This window comes from Elaeis guineensis, chromosome 7 (genome assembly GCF_000442705.2).
Source record: "Elaeis guineensis isolate ETL-2024a chromosome 7, EG11, whole genome shotgun sequence".
Classification (NCBI taxonomy): domain Eukaryota; kingdom Viridiplantae; phylum Streptophyta; class Magnoliopsida; order Arecales; family Arecaceae; genus Elaeis; species Elaeis guineensis.
In genome coordinates, this window is record NC_025999.2 from 72,509,181 (window position 1) to 72,530,548 (window position 21,368).

Sequence of the window (21,368 nt, forward strand, 5' to 3'; positions counted from 1 at the left end):
AACCCCCCTTTCTTCCAAAAAATGCCGGGATTTCAACGATTAAAGGAGGATCCAACCATAAAAAGGTAAGGTGGCCTCCCCCCACCTCCATTCTTGTTTTTTCAATATTGGAAACAAGGAATGTCGTACCGGGCCGAACCGCCCGGTACAGGGCATACCGAACCGGACCGGTGGCCAGCCGATCCGATTCGGCCATTTTTTTCAGAAAACACATCCGAACAGCACCGAACCGGACGGTTCGACACGATTCGGGGCCATACCGCCCAAAATCGGGCGGTATGGCTCGATACAGTTCGGTTCGGTGTTCAACCGAACCGTACTGACAAAAATCAAATGGGGGGAGGTGGGGGGTGTAGTGGGGTCTGGACTGTCATTTAGTGGCAACCCAGATGCTTTCTCTGAGAGATCCGAGAGCTCTCTCAGAGAACTCCCAAGCTCTTAGACATTCGATGATGCAAAAAAAATTAGAAAAAGAAAAAAAATTCCACCAAATTACAGCTCTAGTTCGAGGAGATGCTGATTTTTGGCTGAAAGTAAGGTAATGTTTATTCTTTTAATAAGTATTTTATTTTTTATATTTTTGTGGATAAAAAAAGAATAAGAACGAAGAAGTATGAAAATAAGAGGAAATCATGCCAAAATTTTGTGATTTTGGTATGATTTGATCATATGTGATAGATCTTTGGAAGATCTACATGATGACACTAAAATTATTGATTTTATTAATTATATATTTTTTAAATATATATATTTACTTGTAAAAATTTGTTAAAAAATAAATTCAAAAAAAATAAAAAATCAGAGTTTCAGAATCATGTTTAGAATAATTGAAGCTACTTGAATCTAACCTCGAATTTTTTTTAAAATTTTTGAAATAAAAAATATTTTTTTAATTATTTAAATAATAAAAAAATTATCAAATAAAAAATATGTAAAAATAGTATTATATTTTAGTTAATTCAAAAATATTATTTGAAGCATCTAACATATTTTTTTGAATTTATAAGTTTTAAAATTATTATTAATTTTTTTTGAATTTATATATAATATTGTTTTTAATAATTATTAAACTGCCATGTTTTGTTATACTTGTAAAAATTTGTAAGAAGAAAAATTCAGAGTGTGACATTCATTGACTTTTATTAATTATATAATTTTTTAAATATATATATTTATTCATAAAAAATTATTAAAAAAATAAATTAAAAAAATAAAAAATCAGAGTTTGAGAATCATGTTTAGAATGATTCAAGCTACTTGAATTTAACTTCGAATTTTTTAAAATTTTTGAAATTAAAAAATATTTTTATAATTATTTAACTAATAAAAAATGTTATCAAATAAAAAATATATAAAATTGGTATTATATTATAGTTAATTCAAAAATATTATTTAAAGCATATAACATATTTTTTTGAATTTATGAGTTTTAAAATTATTATTGAAATTTTTTTGAATTTATATATAATATTTTTTTAATAATTATTAAACTGTCGTGTTTTGTTATACTTGCAGAAATGAATAAGAAGAAAGATTTAGAGCCTGACATTGATTGGGATCATGGCGAGATGCTCTCGGCTCGATATCATTGGAAATGCAAATGATGCAACACAGAGTTCAAGAGAGGAGGGGTAACTAGGTTAAAGCAGCACCTGACTGGTAGTTATCCTAATGTGTCCATGTATCGGAAATACCTACAGGAGGTCCGACAATTGATGAAGAAGTACTTCGCTAATTCGAAAGAAGCAAAAGAAAGGACAAAATAGAAGAGGACAGAAGTGGATCGTTGAGCTGCAGAACCACCTTCTTATCACTCTAGAGAGTCAGAGGAGGCTTCTACTCCAGATAATGAGGAGGCATAGATTGAGGCTGCCATTCCGACGAGCTTGGTTGATCAGTACCGGCAGGAGGAGATGGCCAGGTATAGAAAGCGATTTGGACCATCATGCTACAAATCGGGATCTGGATCAGAGATCGATGGGGGAGAATTCGAGTTCAGAAGGACTATCTCAATCAGAGAGCCCGATGGTAGAGGAAGTAGACACAGCATGTCATCTTTGTTGAAAGCTTTTGGCAGGAGGAGGTCCTCCAGAGATATTCCAGCAGGAGCCACTATCCATGATTTCGATCCACATGCTTTTTCCAGTAAGGATTCAAAGTAGCAGAGGATTGACACTATGGTGAAAAAGGATAAGAAGAAAGATATGTGGCAAGCTATTGGATCATAGTTTCATTTCAGCCATATTCCAACAAATACAACAGACAATCCTTACTATCGATCTGTCATTTCAGCCATAGAGGCTGCCGGCCAGGGTGTAAATCCGTCAGGACCTAAAGACATCTATGGTCAGCTTTTTGACAATAACAAGGAGGATCTGCAGAGATGGATTGCTTCTTACAAGAATAAATGACCTACATACGGACTGACAGTGATGTATGTGGTTGGATCGGTCCTACTAGACAGAGCATCATTAATTTTTTGACGTACTATGATGAAAAAATATTTTTTCACAAATCAATTAATGCTTCAGATAAAATGCACGATGCCGCATATATCCTCGATCTGATGGAGGAGGTGATTGATTTAGTGGGTGAGCAGTATGTCGTGCAAATCATCACAGATAATGGACCACAATATAAGGCTGCCGGAGAATTGCTGATGGAGTAGCGACTGCAGATATACTGGACTCCATGTGCTGCACATTGCATTGATCTTATATTGATGGATATTGAGAAGATTCGTAGGGTACAGCAGATAATGGAGATTACCCAGACTATTACTAGATTCATCTACAATCATACATGGATTCTTTCATTGATGCGGATGTTTACTGGAAGGAGATCTTAAGATCGACTATCACATGATTTGCTACCAACTACATAGCACTTGATAGTCATCTTCAGAAGAAAGCAGCCTTACATCAGATGTTTGTCAGTGTCGAGTGGCAAGAGAGCAGATATGCGAGGGCTAGTACTAATGGAAGTCATGTGGAGAACTTGGTGATGAGTCAGTCATTCTGGCAGCGGGCTGAGAAGATAATGAAAGCTATTAAGCCATTATATGAGGTGCTTCGCAACGTAAATTGTGAAAGATACTCCTAGATGGGCTTCTTATATTACATGATAGAGAGGACAAAGAAACAGATCAATGAGAATGATCCGAAGCATGCTTAAGAATTCATTAACATCATTGAGTACCGTTGGGACTATCAGATAAATAGAGATTTGCATCTAGCCGGTAAGCATGGATTCAAGAATATTTAAAATATTTTTTTCTTATACTTGTAAAAATATACTTAATCAATTATGAAATTTATAAGTAGCTTATTATTTGAATCCGAGATTTCAGTATACTATTCCTGGAATAGATATGGATAACGAACTTCTTGTTGTTCTTCGTAATGTGATATATAAGATGTGCTCGATCCAGAAATCGTATCTTTGTGTCTGCAAGAGGTATGCTAATTTAAAACAGATGTGATTATTCAACTGAATTCAATCTGTACTCAACGATATATTTATAAATTTAATAAATATATTTTTTTATAGATGAAACAGTTTAAAGAGGGATCAGACAGCTTTGAAGTCCCATCAGCTGTCGTAAGTAAAAAGCAGATGAATCCAGATAAATTACATATCAATAATAAGCAGTATAGATTGACATCAAATGCCTAATAATATTATAAAATTTGATATATAATTTTGCTTTTGCAGTTGAATAATGGATTCATTTTGGAATGTCCGCAAAATATTTGAGAGGTGTGGCTGTCCGCATTCTTTTTCAGACGATCTCTACTAATGGCTGTGAGCGCAATTGATCGACTTTCGCCCTTATTCACAGCAAACAGAAAAATTGTCTGACACAAAAGCACCTTAATGATCTTGTATATGTTCACTATAATCTGAGGTTGAAGCTAAAATACATTTAGAAGAAAGTACAACTGAAGTACACTGATCCGACACTAGATGATTATACTGACAAAGACGACGATCTGATCATCAGATGGCTTGCAAGTCAGCAGCAGGAGCCAGAGCTTGATGAGCTGGGGTCTCCTCCACGACCAGCCAGTGTGGTAGCTAGGGAGATCAGGGTGGATCCAAGGCAATGGGCAAAAAAAAATATTTCACATAAGGTTCCAGCTGATCAGCCACAATCTGAGGGGACACAGGGGACTCATTCATCATATGACTCGATGTCCGATACATCCTCACAAAAGTTTGAACGACAAATATTTAGACGAGGTCGGCAGTCAACAACAAGATATCCATCCTTCCAATCACAAAAAACTCAATCATAGAAGGGCACAAGGGGGAAAAGAAAAGACAATTACATATGCACCACTCTCGAGAGTACAGGAGCTATCTGGCTCAGATTCGGAGATCAAAGAGAGTGATGATGATACTAGTAGTAGTAGTCATGGATCTAATGATCAAAGAGGAATTGGAGAATAGGAGATCATTGCTTATGAGACAGCCGCAGGATGATATTCGATTCATCGATGAGTCTCAGTTTACACATGCCACACAAGATAGGGACCATGGTGGATGAGTCGGTAGAGACCGTGGGGAGCCGATTTCATATAGACGACGGACTCCTAGAGGTTATCCAGCACATGATGCAGCTGCAGACGATCTTGCACGTGAAGTAGGATCCATGGATGTATCCGGATCATCCTCGCATTATGGATCCTATTATCCGCAGCCACCTTATAATCCATATGGATATGGTGCATCCGAAGCATCGTCTTCTAGTGGTTACTACTCTATGCAGTCTGAAGCATCTTACGAATCAGATTTTACTACCGATATATTCGGATGGGCTCTTCCACAGCCATACCATCATCCCGAGGATACTTTTCAGAGTCAGAATTTGAGTGAGAGATCTGAGATATCTTACAATCTAGAGAGGATGCCTTATGGGATGAATATTCAAAAGTACAGTACGTCTTGATTAGAGGGATGGACTGATATTCCTCCAAACTATGCCAATGATCCAGATATCTATGAGCGTCACAGACACTCGACGAGATATTAAATGCAGAGCAGATCTTGAGGTCAGTATATCATTTTTTATGCTTTATACTTTAAAAGTTTAGATATATTTTAAAATATATTTATATATTTTTTTTTTAATTTTAGAACGATAGAGTTGTAATATAATGTAAATAAATATATATTTAAAATTTTAAATCAAGAGTCCTTGTACCGCTATCGAACTCAAAAATTGAATCCAAATATGTTAATAATATGTAATATAATATAATTTTGAGGTTATAATTATGAATTAATAACTTGGAGATCCAAAAAAAATAAAAAACAAAAAAAATTATATCGATATCGAATCGGTATGCCGGAGCGTATCATGTGTCGGTACGGTACGATATCGATATCGTATCGTACCGACCCGACGTCAGTACACGCACCGCTATCGGTACAACGGACCTTGGTTGGAAAATATCAAAAAATAGAAACATAAGAGATCATGTCAAAATTTTCGACTTTGGTATGATTTTATGATATATTATAGATCTATAGATGATCTGCAGATAAGACTAAAATCTTTAGATTTCATCAAATCTATAATTTTTTAAATTAAAAATATATTTTTAGATTAAAAATAAAAATATAAAATATAATTTAAAGATAATTGTAAAATTAAAATCTTATTAGGGAGCATGCAAGTTACTTTCAACCTAAATTTGGTATCCACTTATTCAAGTATGGATGCAATTATACATATAGTGGCCTACACCAAAATTTGAATAAAATTGAGAAGTAGCCTTAGATGTATGTCCACTGGCTTAGAAAAATATATGTAGCATCTATGATAGGATTCTACACATATCTGAGCTCAAATTAATATTTTAAATTTTTTGGATTCAAAAATTATTTTTTGATTTAAAAAATTATTTAAAAAATATAATTAACAAAAAAAAATAAAATCAGTACTATGTATTAGATAATTCAGAAGTATTTTTTGAAGTAGAAACATATTTTTCTAAATTTATGATATTTAAAAATATTTTCAATTAAAAATTGTTAAAAATTTAAATTACACAAAAATAATGAAAAATTAAAACTATGTATTACATACTTCAGAAGTATTTTTTAGAAGTAGAAAATATTTTTTTATAATAATATAATTTATTATTTTAAATAATTAATAAACTGATATGCTTGTTAAACCAGCAAGAATGGATCCATTGAGGAAAAAAGATGTCGAGTGTAATATTGGTTGAGATCATGAGTGAATGCTCTCAGATCGGTATTATTAGAATGCAACTACGATAACATAGAGTTTAAGAAAGGAGAGATAACCAAATTGAAGCAATGCTTGGCTGATGGTTACCTTAATATATCTATCCATAGGAGATCCGATAGTTGATGAAAAAGCACTTCACTAATTTTAGAGTAGCAAAGCAAAACTAGACCACTCTCAAAGCTGCTGAGGAACAATAGTCCATCCACATAGGCTTCCCTCCCTGCTCCCAACCCAGACCTTGTCCTCCACGTCATCCGCGCCACCGCCCCCTCCCCGCCCTCGACTTCTTCTCTTGGGCTCACTCCCACCCCTCCTACCACTCCTCCGCATCGAGTTCGACGCCCTCCTTCCCCTCACCCATGCCCGCCTGTGGCCCCATCTCTGGTCCCTTGCCATTGACATGCGAGCCCTCTCCCTCTCTTTTGTCGGACTTGTTTGCAGCCGTCATCAATGCCTACAGCTGCATCACCCTCCCCAACCTAGCCATCGAGGTCTCCCACACCTCCCTCCTAGCCAACTCGAACTTCGGTCATGCCCATCTTAACCACCATCTTCAAGCCCTCCAACCGTACCAACGACAGTGGAGGAGGGACGGGCCAACGCAACGAGGGCCAGTACTGCCTAAAGCATCAGCTAGAGGCATTAGTGCCACCAAGGAAGGTGTATGGAGTGATAGGGAGAGAGGAGGGGGATAAGCTATGGGAAGAATGAGAGGCGGAAGGTTCGAAGCAAAAAAAAAAACATTGTCTTAGAAAAAAATAAAACATGTGGCGGACGAAGGCTCTACCAACGCAGATGCCTCAGTCATTATATATATATATATATATATATTAGATTAGAATCTTATTTCGGGGCATACAAGTTACTGTCAACCTAAATTTGGTATCCACTTATTCAAGTTTGGATGCAATCATACGTACAGTGGCCCAAACTAAAATTTGAATAAAATTTAGTCTTTCATGTACGTCCATAAGCTTAGAAAAATATATGTAGCATCCATGATAAGATTCTACATGGATCTAAGCTCAAATAAATATTTTAATTTTTTATGATTTAAAAATTTTTAATTTAAAAAATTATTAAAAATATATAATTAATAAAAAATGAATAAAATTAGTACTACATATTAAATAATTCAAAAATATTTTTTGAAGTAGAAAACATATTTTTCTGAATTTATGTTATTTAAAATTATTTTCAATTAAAAATTATTAAAAAATTAAATTACACAAAAATAATGAAAAATCATAACTATGTATTACATACTTCAGAAGTATTTTTAGAAGGAGAAAATATATTTTTTTCATGATAATGCAATTTATTATTTTAAATAATTAATAAACTGATTTGTTTGTTAACCAGCAGGAATGGATCCATTGAGGAAAAAGGACCTCAAGCATGATATTGTTTGAGATCATAGGTAAATGCTCTCGGGTTAGCATCATTGGAGTGCAACTGGTGTAACACAGTTTAAGGTGGGTGGGATAACCAGGTTGAAGCAATGTTTAGCTGACGGTTACCTCAACGTATCTATATGCCAAAAATATTCATAAGAGACCCGACAGCTAATGAAAAAGTATTTCACTAATTTTAAAGCAAGGAAAGAGAGGTTTGCAAGAAGAAGACAGAGGTGGATTGCCGAGCCGTAAAGTTACCTTCTTATCACTCTGAGTCAAAGAAGGCCTCTGCTTCCAATGATGAGGCATAGGTCCAAATTACCATTCGTGCGAACCTAGATGATCAGTGGCAGCAGGATGAGATGGCTAGGCTTGCGGCTCAATTTGAGCCATCATACTACAAGTCAAGCTCTAGTTTTGAAACTAACAGGGGAAAGAGTTTAGGAAAACCTCCTCGGTTGTGAAGGACATCAATGGAGGTGGTGACTTACATCTAGCAGGTAAGCAAGAAACTAAGAACCGTCTAAAAATTTGACTGCTTCTATATATATACAATTTTACTAAAATAATTACAAACTCTATTTGTAGCTTACTATCTGAACCCAAGATTCCAATACACCATAACTAGGATCGACATAAACGACGAGTTTCTAACCATCTTGCATAATGTGATATACAAGATGGAGCTTGATCCAGAAATTGCAACCTTATATTTACAAGAGATAAGTTAAGTGGCTTGCTTTTGTTAACTTAACTCTATCTTTAGTCCTTAATATATTATAACAAATATATTTTTTACAGATGAAAATATTAAGGGAGGGCACCAATGCTTCGGAGTTTTGGCAGCTGCTATAAGCAAGAAAAATATGAATCTAGTTTAATTAGATATTCTATTACTTGACGTTACATAGCTACTAATATGATACTATCTTATATGTAAATATACTTTCTTCGATGCTTTTGTAGCTGAATAATGAATTCATTTTGATTTGCCAGCAAAAAATCTTAAGTGGCTTACTATTTAGATCCTCTCCTAGACAGTCTTCTCGAGTGGCTATAAGCGCAACTGGTCCACCTTTGCTCTCATCCATAGCAAGCAGAGGAACCATTTAACATAGAAGCGCCTCAACGACCTCATATATGTTCACTACAATTTGAGGTTAAAACTATAATACATTCAGGAGGAAGTGGAGCTGAAGTACTCGAGTCCAATTCAAGATGCTTTTGTTCAGGATGAGGATGATCCGATGATTGGATGGCTTGTGGGCCAACAGTAGAAGCAAGAGCTTGATGATCCAAGATCGCCTCCACAATCAACTAGTTTTATAACCCGCGAGTCTAGGGTGGATGCAAAGCGATGGCTAGATCACTACATTCCACGCATGCTTCCAATTGATTAGTCATTGCTCGAGAGGTCAATAGGGAGCTGACCATCATGTGACTCCAAGTTCGATACATCCACCCAGAGATATGATCAAGAGTTGCTTAGAGGAGGCCAGTATGCTACCTAATTATCTCAAACAGTAGGGAGACATCTATCCTCCCAGCAAAGCTAGGCAAAGAGAGGTGTGAGGGGAAAGTAGGTAGCTGCTTGGCATAGCCTCAAAGAAAAAAAGAGAGAAACTGAAGGAGTTAGTTCACTCAGATTCAGAGATCAGAGAAAGCAACAATGACAGTTTCGATGGGTATAAATTCAATGGCCGGAAAGGGAGTGGAGGACATGAGACTACTATTTATGAGACAATTTATACATGCCACATAAGATATGGACTATAATACACGAGCTAGTAGAGCCTGCGAGGATGCGATTACATATAGAAGATGGGTTCCTCAAAGTTGTTCAGGATACAATGCATCTGCAAATGACCTCGCATGTGGAGTAGGATTCATAGACGTATTAGATTTTGAGTCGTATATTGAATTCTATGACCAGCAGCCATAGGCAATTTATAACCCATATGGATATAGGAATGACGCATTTGAGGCATTATCTTCCAGTGGATACCACCTAATGCAACCTGAAGTACCTTACGAGTTGGATTTTGCTATCGGTATATTCGGCAACCATATTATCAACCAGAGGACACCTTTCAGAGCCAGAGCTTCGATGAGAGATTTGAGACCGGTTATAATTCAGAGCGCATACCTCATGGGATTAGCATACAAGACTATCATGCTGCTTGATTAGAGGGGTGGGCCAATGTGCCTCCTGATTATGTAAATGATCCAGACGTATGAGCAACATCAGCACTCGAAGAGATTCTAGACGTCAGATGTATTTTATCCTTTAAATACATGTAATTGATTATATCATTTTATGTTTTGAATCCCGCTAATTGACTTGAGGATATGTCACTTGATAAGATTGCAGACTGGCAGTCATTAAAATTACCATTTAATTGTTCTTAAGAGTATAGGTCATGAAACTCTTTACAAACCCACCACGATCACCATTGGCCTCCACCTTCTCGGACTTGAGATCAATGTAGGGCATCTCTTTTGATTTTTTTTTTTAAGTGCAATGCTACAATGACGCAGAAAAATCACTTCAAAACATCAAGAAGCATTATTTAAGGTCTATCAGAGTGATAGAAACATCAAAAAAAAAAAAATTATTCAAAAAAATCAAAAGAAAAAAGATTAGTTTTCATGAAACCTTAGAAAATTAAAAAATCCCAAAGCACACCATTGCGTACCATGTATCGGTACAGTACTGAACCGATGGCCAACTGGTATGACTAACCTTGAGTGAGACCGTAGAATTGCATCTTAGATAGGACAAGACCATCATATCATGATATTACTTGAAATCAAATTAGAGATAGAAATAAGGTTTACTTTTACATAGAGGCATCTTTGTCATTTAGTAGCCAGCAAATATGTGAGTTGTGCACTCTTCCTTAAAGTCTTTAATCCCTTGGTTCTCCATTCAACTTCTACCTCACCGCTATCTGAGACATTGTCATCCTTTGCCTTTCATTGCAGTTATTACCTCTGACTTCCTAGAAGCTCCATCACATACAACCCTTGTGGGTTGATACCAGAAACTCCCTAAATGAAATCAATGAATTACCACAGCATATGTATATTATGTGCTCTTATCTAAAAGAGTAAAGCTAAAGATAAGATGTCCCTTTTCCCACTGGCGGAGCTAGGATTTTGTTTAAGGTGAGGAAATAATTAAACCATGTTTGTAATAGTAATTGTGAGAAGGCAATCCATCAGCATGAACAACACAACATGTTAAGGCAAGGTACATGATTACCTCATCATGTTATAAACATCGTGTTACTTTAAAGGAGTTCAAATTATGAAGCTCAGAGCTACCGATGATTTAAATTTGCAATTACTAACCAAACTTTTCCACACCTTTTCATGTATCTTGACTTTTCCAATCAAAGGGCATCTCTGCTCTAACAAATAAGGAGTCTTATATCTGAACTCTTATTTTCTCTCCTATTTGATTGGAGAGATGGAATTGTTTTCATATAAACCTAGATTCATGAAAATGTTCAATAAGAGGCTGTGAGAACAGTGCTGTTAAAGAGTGATCAACCACCTGATCTGGTTAGAGACGCTGTGTGAATAGTAATGGTGGTGTTTGAAAACATGCCATCATTTGTGCTTATTTTTTAGTTGTTTTGACACATTCTTTTCTATCCATTCTTCCACTTAGATTCTTTAAATTAGAAATGGCTATCCTGGTATGGAAACAAGTGGGGTATCAACTCATGAAAATTAAACTTTCAACTGCTTGCTCAGATGGTATCACCCCTTGCCACTTGGGCAAGGGAGGATTCCAGTAAATGGTTTCAGTCAATCACAACCAATAATTTAGGCATGTAAATTGATTGAGAAGTTAATCTGCAGTCAAGTTAAAAGCAGTGAACCCATATTCAAATAACAAAATATCCAGTCACCAAAAGGAAACCCACATTTTCAGGAAGGGAATCTCCTATTGGATTTCCCAAATCCCATCCATATCTAGTGACAGACCAAGAAATTTTGGGCAGGGGGTGCAAATGATCCTAAACTCCAGAATAGTCTAGAAAATCCAACACATCCAGAAGGCAATTGTCCCCCATCTCCCACTGGCTATGCCATTATCATTGCCTGCTGAAAGTGCTGCCACTTTTGACATAAAGCAGCATCCCCAACATAGGAGTCCAGTCTCTCTTTTTACACTGTTTGTGATCATGTTAATGAAATTTGAAGCCATTATATGGCCCTGAACCTTTGGTGGTCAGTAAAGTTATGATGATTAGTATTGAGCTGTAGTGTAAAAATTTGAGAATCAGGAGGTTCATATAGTGAATTTTTATCCATGTATTTGTCTATATTCTAATTGTTTGACAAGTTAAAAACCTTTTTCAGACAAGATGCTGAAGATTCATGTCTTAACAATCTTTCTTTCATGTATTGAACATGCATGAACTGTTCAGCTCTTGTAAGGAGAACCCATATTATATTTCCCCAAGAACAAAATTTAATATCCAATCCTGCATACATACCCCATTTAGAACAAAAATATACATTAGCATTATGAACAATGGCAGCAGCCATGTATAGCAATTCAATGGTTGATATATGAGGTCCAGGTTCATGCACTTTTTACATAGGAAAATAAATTGAAGCAACATATATTTAATAAAAGAAATTTAAAGAAACATGATAAATTAAACCAGGCAAGTATGATGGTGTGTATATGTCAGAAACATTATGTATGTGTGCATGCAATGGCATGCATGTATAGATGTATGGACATATGGATAGACTTGCACATGCCAGTTTGCAGTGAGCAAATCCTAAAAATATGGATGACCATTTGAAGATTACAAAACATAAAGCAATTCGCCAGAATATAAATGTAAAGGTGTGTAAGCACTGGTGATGCAGGATAGTTTTTTATCCAGTATAGAATAAATTTTTGGTGTTTTTGTTTATTGCTTTCTCCAAAATTTTGGTTGGTTGTTTTCAGGAAAACTTAATGAATTCCTTATAAATTACAGTCCTTTTTTTTTTTTTCAATTTTCTTCATTTTTTTCAGCACTCTTTCATTGGGGGAAAATGATGGATGGAACAACTAAAGAGAAAATGTATATACAGAATTTTCCCATCTTTTGCTGGGTGGGGGAGGAGGGGAGAGGGGGGGAATCAGGAACAGACCTCTGCCACGTCTCTATAATGGACAAAAACAATGTGCTCATTGGCCCTGCACAGGAGAAAAACGTGTACTTAGGCACACATGAAATACTTACTAATTGTAACACTAGGTGCTAGGCACATAATAATGTTATCCATCACAATCTTCTAATGATATGGGTTCTATTAAAAAAACTGACATATCCAATATGAACCATCACTATAGTAAATTCCTAAAAACATATAGATCAACAAACAGCTTGAGCACAAAAGACTTGTCATTGGTATAATAGAATGCTAAACTAAATACTTACTTTTGAAGCTTACTTGGAAAAAGGCAATTATATATTTGATTGTATCAGAAGCTTAGGAAGTTTTTTCTAACAATATCAATTACTTTCTATCCAATATAAAATAGATCTGTTTAAATATCATCAACAAATTGACATTTGACGCCATCACATAAACATTGTGGCAGTTGGTGGCATCAGAAGGAGAAAAGGCACTTTTATACTCACGCATGACCAAGAAAGATGCTCAATACTATTCAATTATATAATCAAGATAGCCTCCAGAGGAGAGTAAAAAAAAAAAAAGATCCCTTTTGTAACACAAACAACGAATACACAACCACCTTATCTAAGAAGGCAGCAAAAAAGAGAAGCCAAATGGATCAGATATGACTTGACAAAACTATTCTCATAGTTTAGTCTATCCATAAACTTAATTCCAACCTGGTCTGAGGCTGAAAAAAGGGCCTGGCTCAATCTGGACCTATCAAGTGATGGTTCAGTTCTAAATCTTAGACTTAAAATAAGTTTAGATTGGATTTGCATCAAGCTGGACCCTGTTTTACGCCTTAATGATGAAACTCTTAAGTGGTCTACTCCCCTTATCACAACAAAAGGAAATATGTATGTTGTGTTAATTGTAAAATATGGCTAAACTCTACAAGTATCCTTCCACTGTCCCACATTGTGTGCATGTCTACCATCTAACAGTTATCAAATTCAAGCTAGTTGATAGTATCACCTAAAAACAATATCTCAACTATGGAGTAAATTTTTCATGAACTTCATGGATAAGTCATCAAAAGGAAGTCTCAAAACATCCGATTAATAAATAAAAAAGCAATAAATTCCACTAAGAAAATCAACATAACATATCTCTCCATGATTATCAGAAATAGAGAAGAAAAACTTATTTAATAAGTGACAATGTTCGAAGGCTTATATGCTAAGCTAGCAACTTTTTGTAGTCAAACAAACATAATAATAAAATCAAAGGGAAAAAAAATGAACATTTGATCAATCCAAAGTAAATGGGATTAAAAAGTATGCCAATTATTTAAAAATTACGAGGAATGTATAATCTTACGGGTCCAACATCCAATAAATACGCCTCTGAAAACAAGGATTTTGCTCCCCACGAGCATAATAGCAAGACAGTACTTCAGCAGCCCCAACCTAGCCATGTTAACTGATGCTGAGAATATCATTTTAAGGTAAGGAATATACAGTCCAGATGACCTCACAACAAAAACATAAATAATAGCAGTTTAAACTAATTTCAGATCAGGTAACTTTTACTGTGACTTAAATATGTGCATGAAGTACCAAGAATTCAATGTTTGCTGATATTTAGGAGGCATAATACAGTTATGTAATGGAGAAATTAGCGACCGATATACTAATCACTGTCAAAAAATAGAAATTCTATAAATATATTAAATAATTTATAATTAAAATAGAAAAATAGAAGATTTATGAATGCTATTAGTTCATGTACATGCAGAGCTCAGCGATTTCTGTCCAGCAACTGATGAAGGCCAGGTTTGATATTTTGAGGTACAGGACATAATACCAGTCATGTACTGTTCCATGCATAGAATAATGAATGCCTATATTTACAAGGTTAGCCATCACTGTTAGGATTTGACGCCTCGAGATTCAGCCCACATTGAGCCCACAGCGAGGTTCGTGGCGAAAAACGGAGTCCAACGAGACCAAGATCACCTGAATCGGAGCTCGGATGGAAGAGATACGAGCTTTTGAAGTCGGCACGAGAATCGAGGCGGCGGAGGACCGCCGGCGACCGGCGGCGGACGGCAGCGGCGCGCGGGACGCGCGACCCGGGCCCGCGTGGGACGCGCGACCCAGGCCCGCGCGGGGGGGGCCCGCGGCCCAGGCGGGCGCGCGGCCCAGGCGCGCGCAGGCGCGGCCCAGGCCCGCGCGCGCGGGCCGGCCCAGGCCAGCGGGCCTGCTGGCCCTTGCCCCGGTCCACCGTGGACCGGGTGGTCCGCAGCGTGGTCTGTGGACCGCGTGGGCGTTTCTCACGTGTTTCTCGCGGTCCACGGCACTATTCCGTGGACCGGAGCGCGATCGGAGGGCCCAGGTGATTTCCGGTCTTGATCCGACGGTCCAAGGGGTTTTTGGCTTTGATTAAGGAGTCCTAATCCTTCTCTAATCAAGGTTTAAAGTCCGATTATGCCTTTAAAAGCCTTGAGAACGAACAGAAGAGGGGTTTTCGGTTTTCTCGCCGCCGTACGAACCGAGAGGAGAGAGAGAGGCGTGAGGCGCTGTGAGAGAAGGAGCAGGAGGCTCCTGGACAGCGGTCGCCAGGCTCTTCAGGGGTTCAGGAGGGGCTCCAAGAGAGAGAGAGCTTTTGTGAAGGAAACTTCATGTGAGAGAGAATTGGGTGTACAAGGGTTGAGGGTGAGGTCTCCTCTTGTAAAATTTTCTTTTCATAGTGAAGTTTGCATGCCCCGTGGAGGCGAGCCCTTTTGTGGCTGATCCACGTATTTTGATTGTTTTTCCTTTTGTTTTGTTTCTTCTTTCTTCCTGCTACATCGCGTGGTACTGAAAGGGTCTTGGGAGGTGGTGTCCTGGCCAGACATCCACCCAACAAGTGGTATCAGAGCAAGGCGGTACAAGGACGCAGATTGCAGTGGTGGTGAGCAAGACTGAAGATGGAGAAAACAGAAACAATCAGGATGGAGATCAACAAGTTTGATGGTAAGAGCAATTTCTCCTTGTGGCAGGCAAGGGTGAAGGACGTGCTCATCCAACAGGGGTTGATCGAAGCTCTCTTGTGCGATGAGAAACCGACCACCATGGAGGTGCGGGATTGGAAACGGCTACAGATGCAGGCGGTGAGTACCATCCGCATGTACCTGACGGATGAGGTGGTGATCCATGTGCTGAGCGAGACTTCCCCGACGGTGCTGTGGTCGAAGCTCGAGGAGTTGTACATGGCGAAGTCTCTCACCAACACTCTTTTCCTCTGGAGGCAGTTTTACCAACTGCGGATGACTGAGGGACAGAGCGTGCAGGAGCATCTGAGCCACTTCCAGAAGATCCTCACCGACCTTCTCAGCGTTGGCGAGAACGTTGAGGAGAAGACCAGGGCGCTGGTTTTGCTGGCATCGCTTCCTTCTTCATACGAGTCCTTGGTGACTGCTCTTCTAGTGGGGAAGAGCACTATCAAGATGGACGAGGTCACCGCGGCGATACTCCAGAACGAGGTTCTCAGGAGGGAGAACCCAGCTTCGAGCTCAGGTGGCGGTAGCTCAGCTTTGGTGGCTTCTGGAGGTGCAGGAGGCGGTAGACGGAGCGACAGGAGATCGCATCGAGGGCGATCTAAGTCCAGGAGGGACTTGAGCAAAACCAGGTGTTACCGGTGTGAGGAGTTGGGGCATCTAGCCAGAGATTGCCCTCAACTGAAAAATCGGACGGTGGCTGCTGTAGCGACGGCCGGCAGTGATTTAGATGGAGATGTCTTCGAGATATCTGATGAGGTATCTACTTCTTTCCAGCAGTGGATATTAGATTCTGCATGCCCCTATCATGTGTGTTGCAGAGAGGAGCAGTTTGACTCCCTGGAGAACAGTGAGAGCACTGTATATCTGCCGGATGGATCGAGCTATGCGATCAGAGGCATTGGGACGGTCAGCTGGAGGACACATGACGGTGCAGTGAGGAGATTGGGGGAGGTCCGATACATACCCGATTTCAGGCGGAATCTTATCTCACTTAGCAGACTGGATTCGAGAGGCTACAGGACGGTAGCTGGTGGAGGAATCCTGAGGGTGCTACGCGGCGATAGGATTGTACTGGAGGGGAAGAAGGGGAGCAGAGGACATTATTACCTGGCAGGGAGCCCAGTGCGAGGTGGAGCATCGGGAGCCAGGTGGAGCCCAGAGCGAGGTGGAGCTCCAGGAGGCGGATCAGGCACGAGACAGAAGACTTGGGAGGACGAGAGGCGACGTCGCAAGGTAAGATTCCTATTGCCGCAGGATGATGCCCCGAGCAGGTCTCAGGTCAGGAGGAGCACAGCATACGACGGAGATGGGATCGAGCAGCCTGGCTCGACTCCCATGTTTGCCCATCCATGATCAGCAGGCGATTGCCCCAGGGCATGGGGGCGAGGAGATCCAGAAGCTCTCGGAGTTTGGAGGAGGTCGAATATCGAGTCGAGGTGGAGATTGTTAGGATTTGACGCCTCGAGATTCAGTCCACATTGAGCCCACAGCGAGGTTCGCGGCGAAAAACGGAGTCCAACGAGACCAAGATCACCTGAATCGGAGCTCGGATGGAGGAGATACGAGCTTTTGAAGTCGGCACGAGAATCGAGGCGGCGGAGGACCGCCGGCGACCGGCGGCGGACGGCAGCGGCGCGCGGGACGCGCGACCCGGGCCCGCGTGGGACGCGCGACCCAGGCCCGCGCGGGGAAGGCCCGCGGCCCAGGCGGGCGCGTGGCCCAGGCTGGCGCGCGGCCCAGGCGCGCGCAGCCCAGGCGCGCGCAGCCCAGGCGCGCGCCGGCGGGCGCGAGGCCCAGGCGCGCGCAGGCCCGCGCGCGCGGGCCGGCCCAGGCCAGCGGGCCTGCTGGCCCTTGCCCCGGTCCACCGTGGACCGGGTGGTCCGCGGCGTGGTCTGTGGACCGCGTGGGCGTTTCCCACGCGTTTCTCGCGGTCCACGGCACTATTCCTGGACCGGAGCGCGATCGGAGGGCCCAGGTGATTTCCGGTCTTGATCCGACGGTCCAAGGGGTTTTTGGCTTTGATTAAGGAGTCCTAATCCTTCTCTAATCAAGGTTTAAAGTCCGATTATGCCTTTAAAAGCCTTGAGAACGAACAGAAGAGGGGTTTTCGGTTTTCTCGCCGCCGTACGAACCGAGAGGAGAGAGAGAGGCGTGAGGCGCTGTGAGAGAAGGAGCAGGAGGCTCCTGGACAGCGGTCGCCAGGCTCTTCAGGGGTTCAGGGGGGCTCCAAGAGAGAGAGAGCTTTTGTGAGGGAAACTTCATGTGAGAGAGAATTGGGTGTACAAGGGTTGAGGGTGAGGTCTCCTCTTGTAAAATTTTCTTTTCATAGTGAAGTTTGCATGCCCCGTGGAGACGAGTCCTTTTATGGCTGATCCACGTATTTTGATTGTTTTTCCTTTTGTTTTGTTTCTTCTTTCTTCCTGCTGCATCGCGTGGTACTGAAAGGGTCTTGGGAGGTGATGTCCTGGCCAGACATCCACCCAACAATCACAAACAACACACGCTGTTGGTGTGGACCAATACAGAACATTGAACAGTCTGCAATACAGGGTGGTATGGTTGGCATTTCAAACCTTGGACAGAAGTTGCCAGGGCGTGGTATCAGGCCCAAAATATGTTAAATAGGATATCGATGCCTGAGGCAACCCCAAATTGTGTGAGCCATAACCTAGCTTCTGAGTACTTGCTTTTAAATATCAAAGTTTTCACAATTGTGGAACTGCATGTCAAGGCAAATTCAGAAACTAGCTAGCCTCAGTATTTGCATGTCATACTGCATGTCCTCATTTACTTTGGGCAGAAAGCGTATTAAAACATACCAAGCAACTGTTATACATTTTCGTTTTTATGTGCAGAGAAAGGCCTTGCTCAAGAATCTTCACTAGTTATTTGATGAAATCAGTGAAACAAAGTTGTTGGGATTTTCCTTTTCTCTTACTTGAGCATGATATCATTCTTTTAAATACTTCGCATCCTTTGATTTTTCAGGGGGGCACTCTTGGAGGTCTTTGTCAAAAGAATTTTTTGTCAATTTCAAAGAGCAGGTATGATCATCAAGGTGATGAGTTGGATCACTGACTTCATGCCAAGATGGTGCATTTGTCAGGCTGGTCCTCAATAAGGTCGATCAATTTGGCTAAAATTTGTTCTTGAGGAGCTACATTAATGATGATCAGTAAGTAGAGAAACTGCATGTGGTGATTTTTTTCTCCTTTTTGAATAAAAAGGGAGGCGAAGAGCTTAGATTCATTGAGTTAATGAAGAAAGAAGAAATAACATGTGATTTATATAAGTTCACATCTTAGCTCATAAGAACTAGAACTTCTTTGTGGAATTTGACAGGAAACACAAGCCATCTTTCATGAGTGGACCCAGAGAAAGGAGAACAGTTTGCACAAATTTGGGAAGGAACAGAAAAGAGGTGGAAAGGAAAGGTAGCTTCTTTCAGAAAGGTTAATGTTATAAGCATGGACTGGCATTACAAATATAAATGAGTTAACTAAACAAACCTTAAGATGCTCATGTGATTCTGCAAGGGTCCTTCCATTGTTCTTTTTCCGCCACAAATATCCATCATTACGGTAATTGCGTAGCACCCTTCGATTGAAAAGTAACAAAGAACCACCTATTCAAAGGATATCACAAACATAAGCAACAGATCAACAATACTGAATATCCATTATCCAAGAAGAGCATGTATATTACTAGGTGGCTTATCAGGAGGCTTATTGGAGAGTTGAAAACTTTCATGATTGTGTAAGATAAAAAGAACTTCTACTGGCTTCAACCAACGTGTCTGAGCATCTTTGCACAGCTTATTAATATCAAAACCTGAAACCACACAGACAAAACAACTTATTTGGGAAACAGCTTGATGAACAAGGACAAGTAGACAACAATTCTATCTTAACAAAAATGATACATCATTTATTTTGCTGTTCACATTAAGTTAAAATTGAATTTGTGGAAGAACTCTATATTTTTGTTATGTATATCTCAAATATTGGAGTACTTAGAATGGAGCAGATGAGAAATGCAATGGTTAAATCACTAAAATGGCTCGACCATCATCCTCCAAAACCTACTAAAATTGCATAAATAGATCTATGAACAACAGAATAAAATGTACCTTTCCGTTGTCATACTTGAACACCTCATTTAACTAATTCTGAACACAATTCCAAGTTATAGATTTTTTGACTACAAAAAGGAATTATGAAACATACTAGAAGAACTGGCACCACTTGGGCCAAAAAGTGACCACAATTGACCTGAACTCAACAGGAAATCAAATCAAATTCACAAACTTGTGACACTGAAGAAGCAAGCCCAAGAGAGCAACACTCTAAACTCATAGGTCAGAAACAAATCTAGATTATTGACTATTTCAAGTCTCAACACATGCCATACCGGCATGTTGCAGAAACTTTGAGTAACCAATCTTTCCTTCCATAAATGCTAAATCATCAGTTTTCCAGCCAAAAAAAAGAGGTAAGTTTCATAATCACCATACAAAGCATCAATTGTCAACATCAAAATCATCTTCCTGAATCAGAAGGCAAATCCAACTACATATGAAAGAGATTGGAAACATCTACAAGCATGAAAGAAAGTCCCTCAAGCTTCAATTTCTTGAACACTTCAAATTTTCCTGAAAAATAGAAAAATATGCACATGGTTTCATTTTTAAGAAAAAGTGGCAAAAAGCATGCGTTGATTAAGTCACGATCACATGTTACAATCATCATCAACAAATCCAAAACCCACTAAAATCACAAAAATGATCTAAAAAATAATCAAATAAATAGGTAATTAAACAAAGTGCACCTTTGGCATTACACTTAACATTTTACTTAATCAACTGATCCCCAATTCGATTCCAAGTACACGATTCTCCAAATACAGGGATCAGAATCATTCAACTGGATAGCAAGAACAAATACTACGGATTGGGTGTAAAAAAAGAACCAAAATGGACCCGAATTCAACACAAGAAATCGAAATATTCGTATTAAACATGAGCAAAATACTCCACTTTGATAACCTTCCTGCATCGCGATCGGTCCACAGAAACAGTCCTGAAAGAAGCGGCAGTCGAGCTCGAATTGAGTGCAGAAGTATCAAATTTGAAGCCCTCAAAGATATCGAGAAGGGAAGGAACCAGGAAAGAGATGAAAGCCGAGAGGAGACACAGAGACGGGAATCAAGACCAGTGGTCAACGCGGGAGTTGCCGAGACCGGAAGAGGCCTCCAAAAGCGGCACGGTGAATTTAAAACGACGGGAAGCCAAAACAGTGGGAGGTTCCAAGAAGCGGACAAGTCGAAAAGCGGGAGAGAGAAAGGAAGCCAGCACACGGAGACTGGCAGACGTTCCATCGATAGGTCGAAATCACACAAAAACCGGACGCATCCCTCAACCCATGGAAGACACGTGCATCCATCAGTTAAGACCAATTCCAATTTTTCGTATGAAATAAATATTTTTATTAATACTATTGATTTAATTTAGCGTAGACACAGATTTTAT

General features: G+C 39.6%; 1 protein-coding gene and 1 pseudogene across 5 annotated transcripts in view; one reads left to right on the forward strand and one right to left on the reverse strand.

Moving 5' to 3' along the window:
• Positions 1-21,120, reverse strand: part of LOC105048996 (calmodulin-binding transcription activator 4) — a 35,562-nt gene extending 14,442 nt beyond the window's left edge. Inside the window, exons 1-5 of one of the 5 annotated variants that reach the window (XM_010928531.4) lie at positions 20,886-21,120; positions 19,547-19,672; positions 19,351-19,466; positions 14,179-14,267; positions 12,826-12,871 (exon numbers count right to left, since the gene is read on the reverse strand). In XM_010928531.4, the coding sequence (XP_010926833.1) occupies positions 12,826-12,871; positions 14,179-14,267; positions 19,351-19,466; positions 19,547-19,672; positions 20,886-20,895 (387 nt within the window). In that variant the 5' untranslated portion in view covers positions 20,896-21,120. The other 4 variants (XM_010928530.4, XM_073261104.1, XM_019852011.3 and 1 more) reach the window with 4 other exon arrangements.
• Positions 1,374-5,424, forward strand: LOC140859408 (uncharacterized; annotated as a pseudogene).
• Positions 21,121-21,368: the final 248 nt, after the last annotated feature.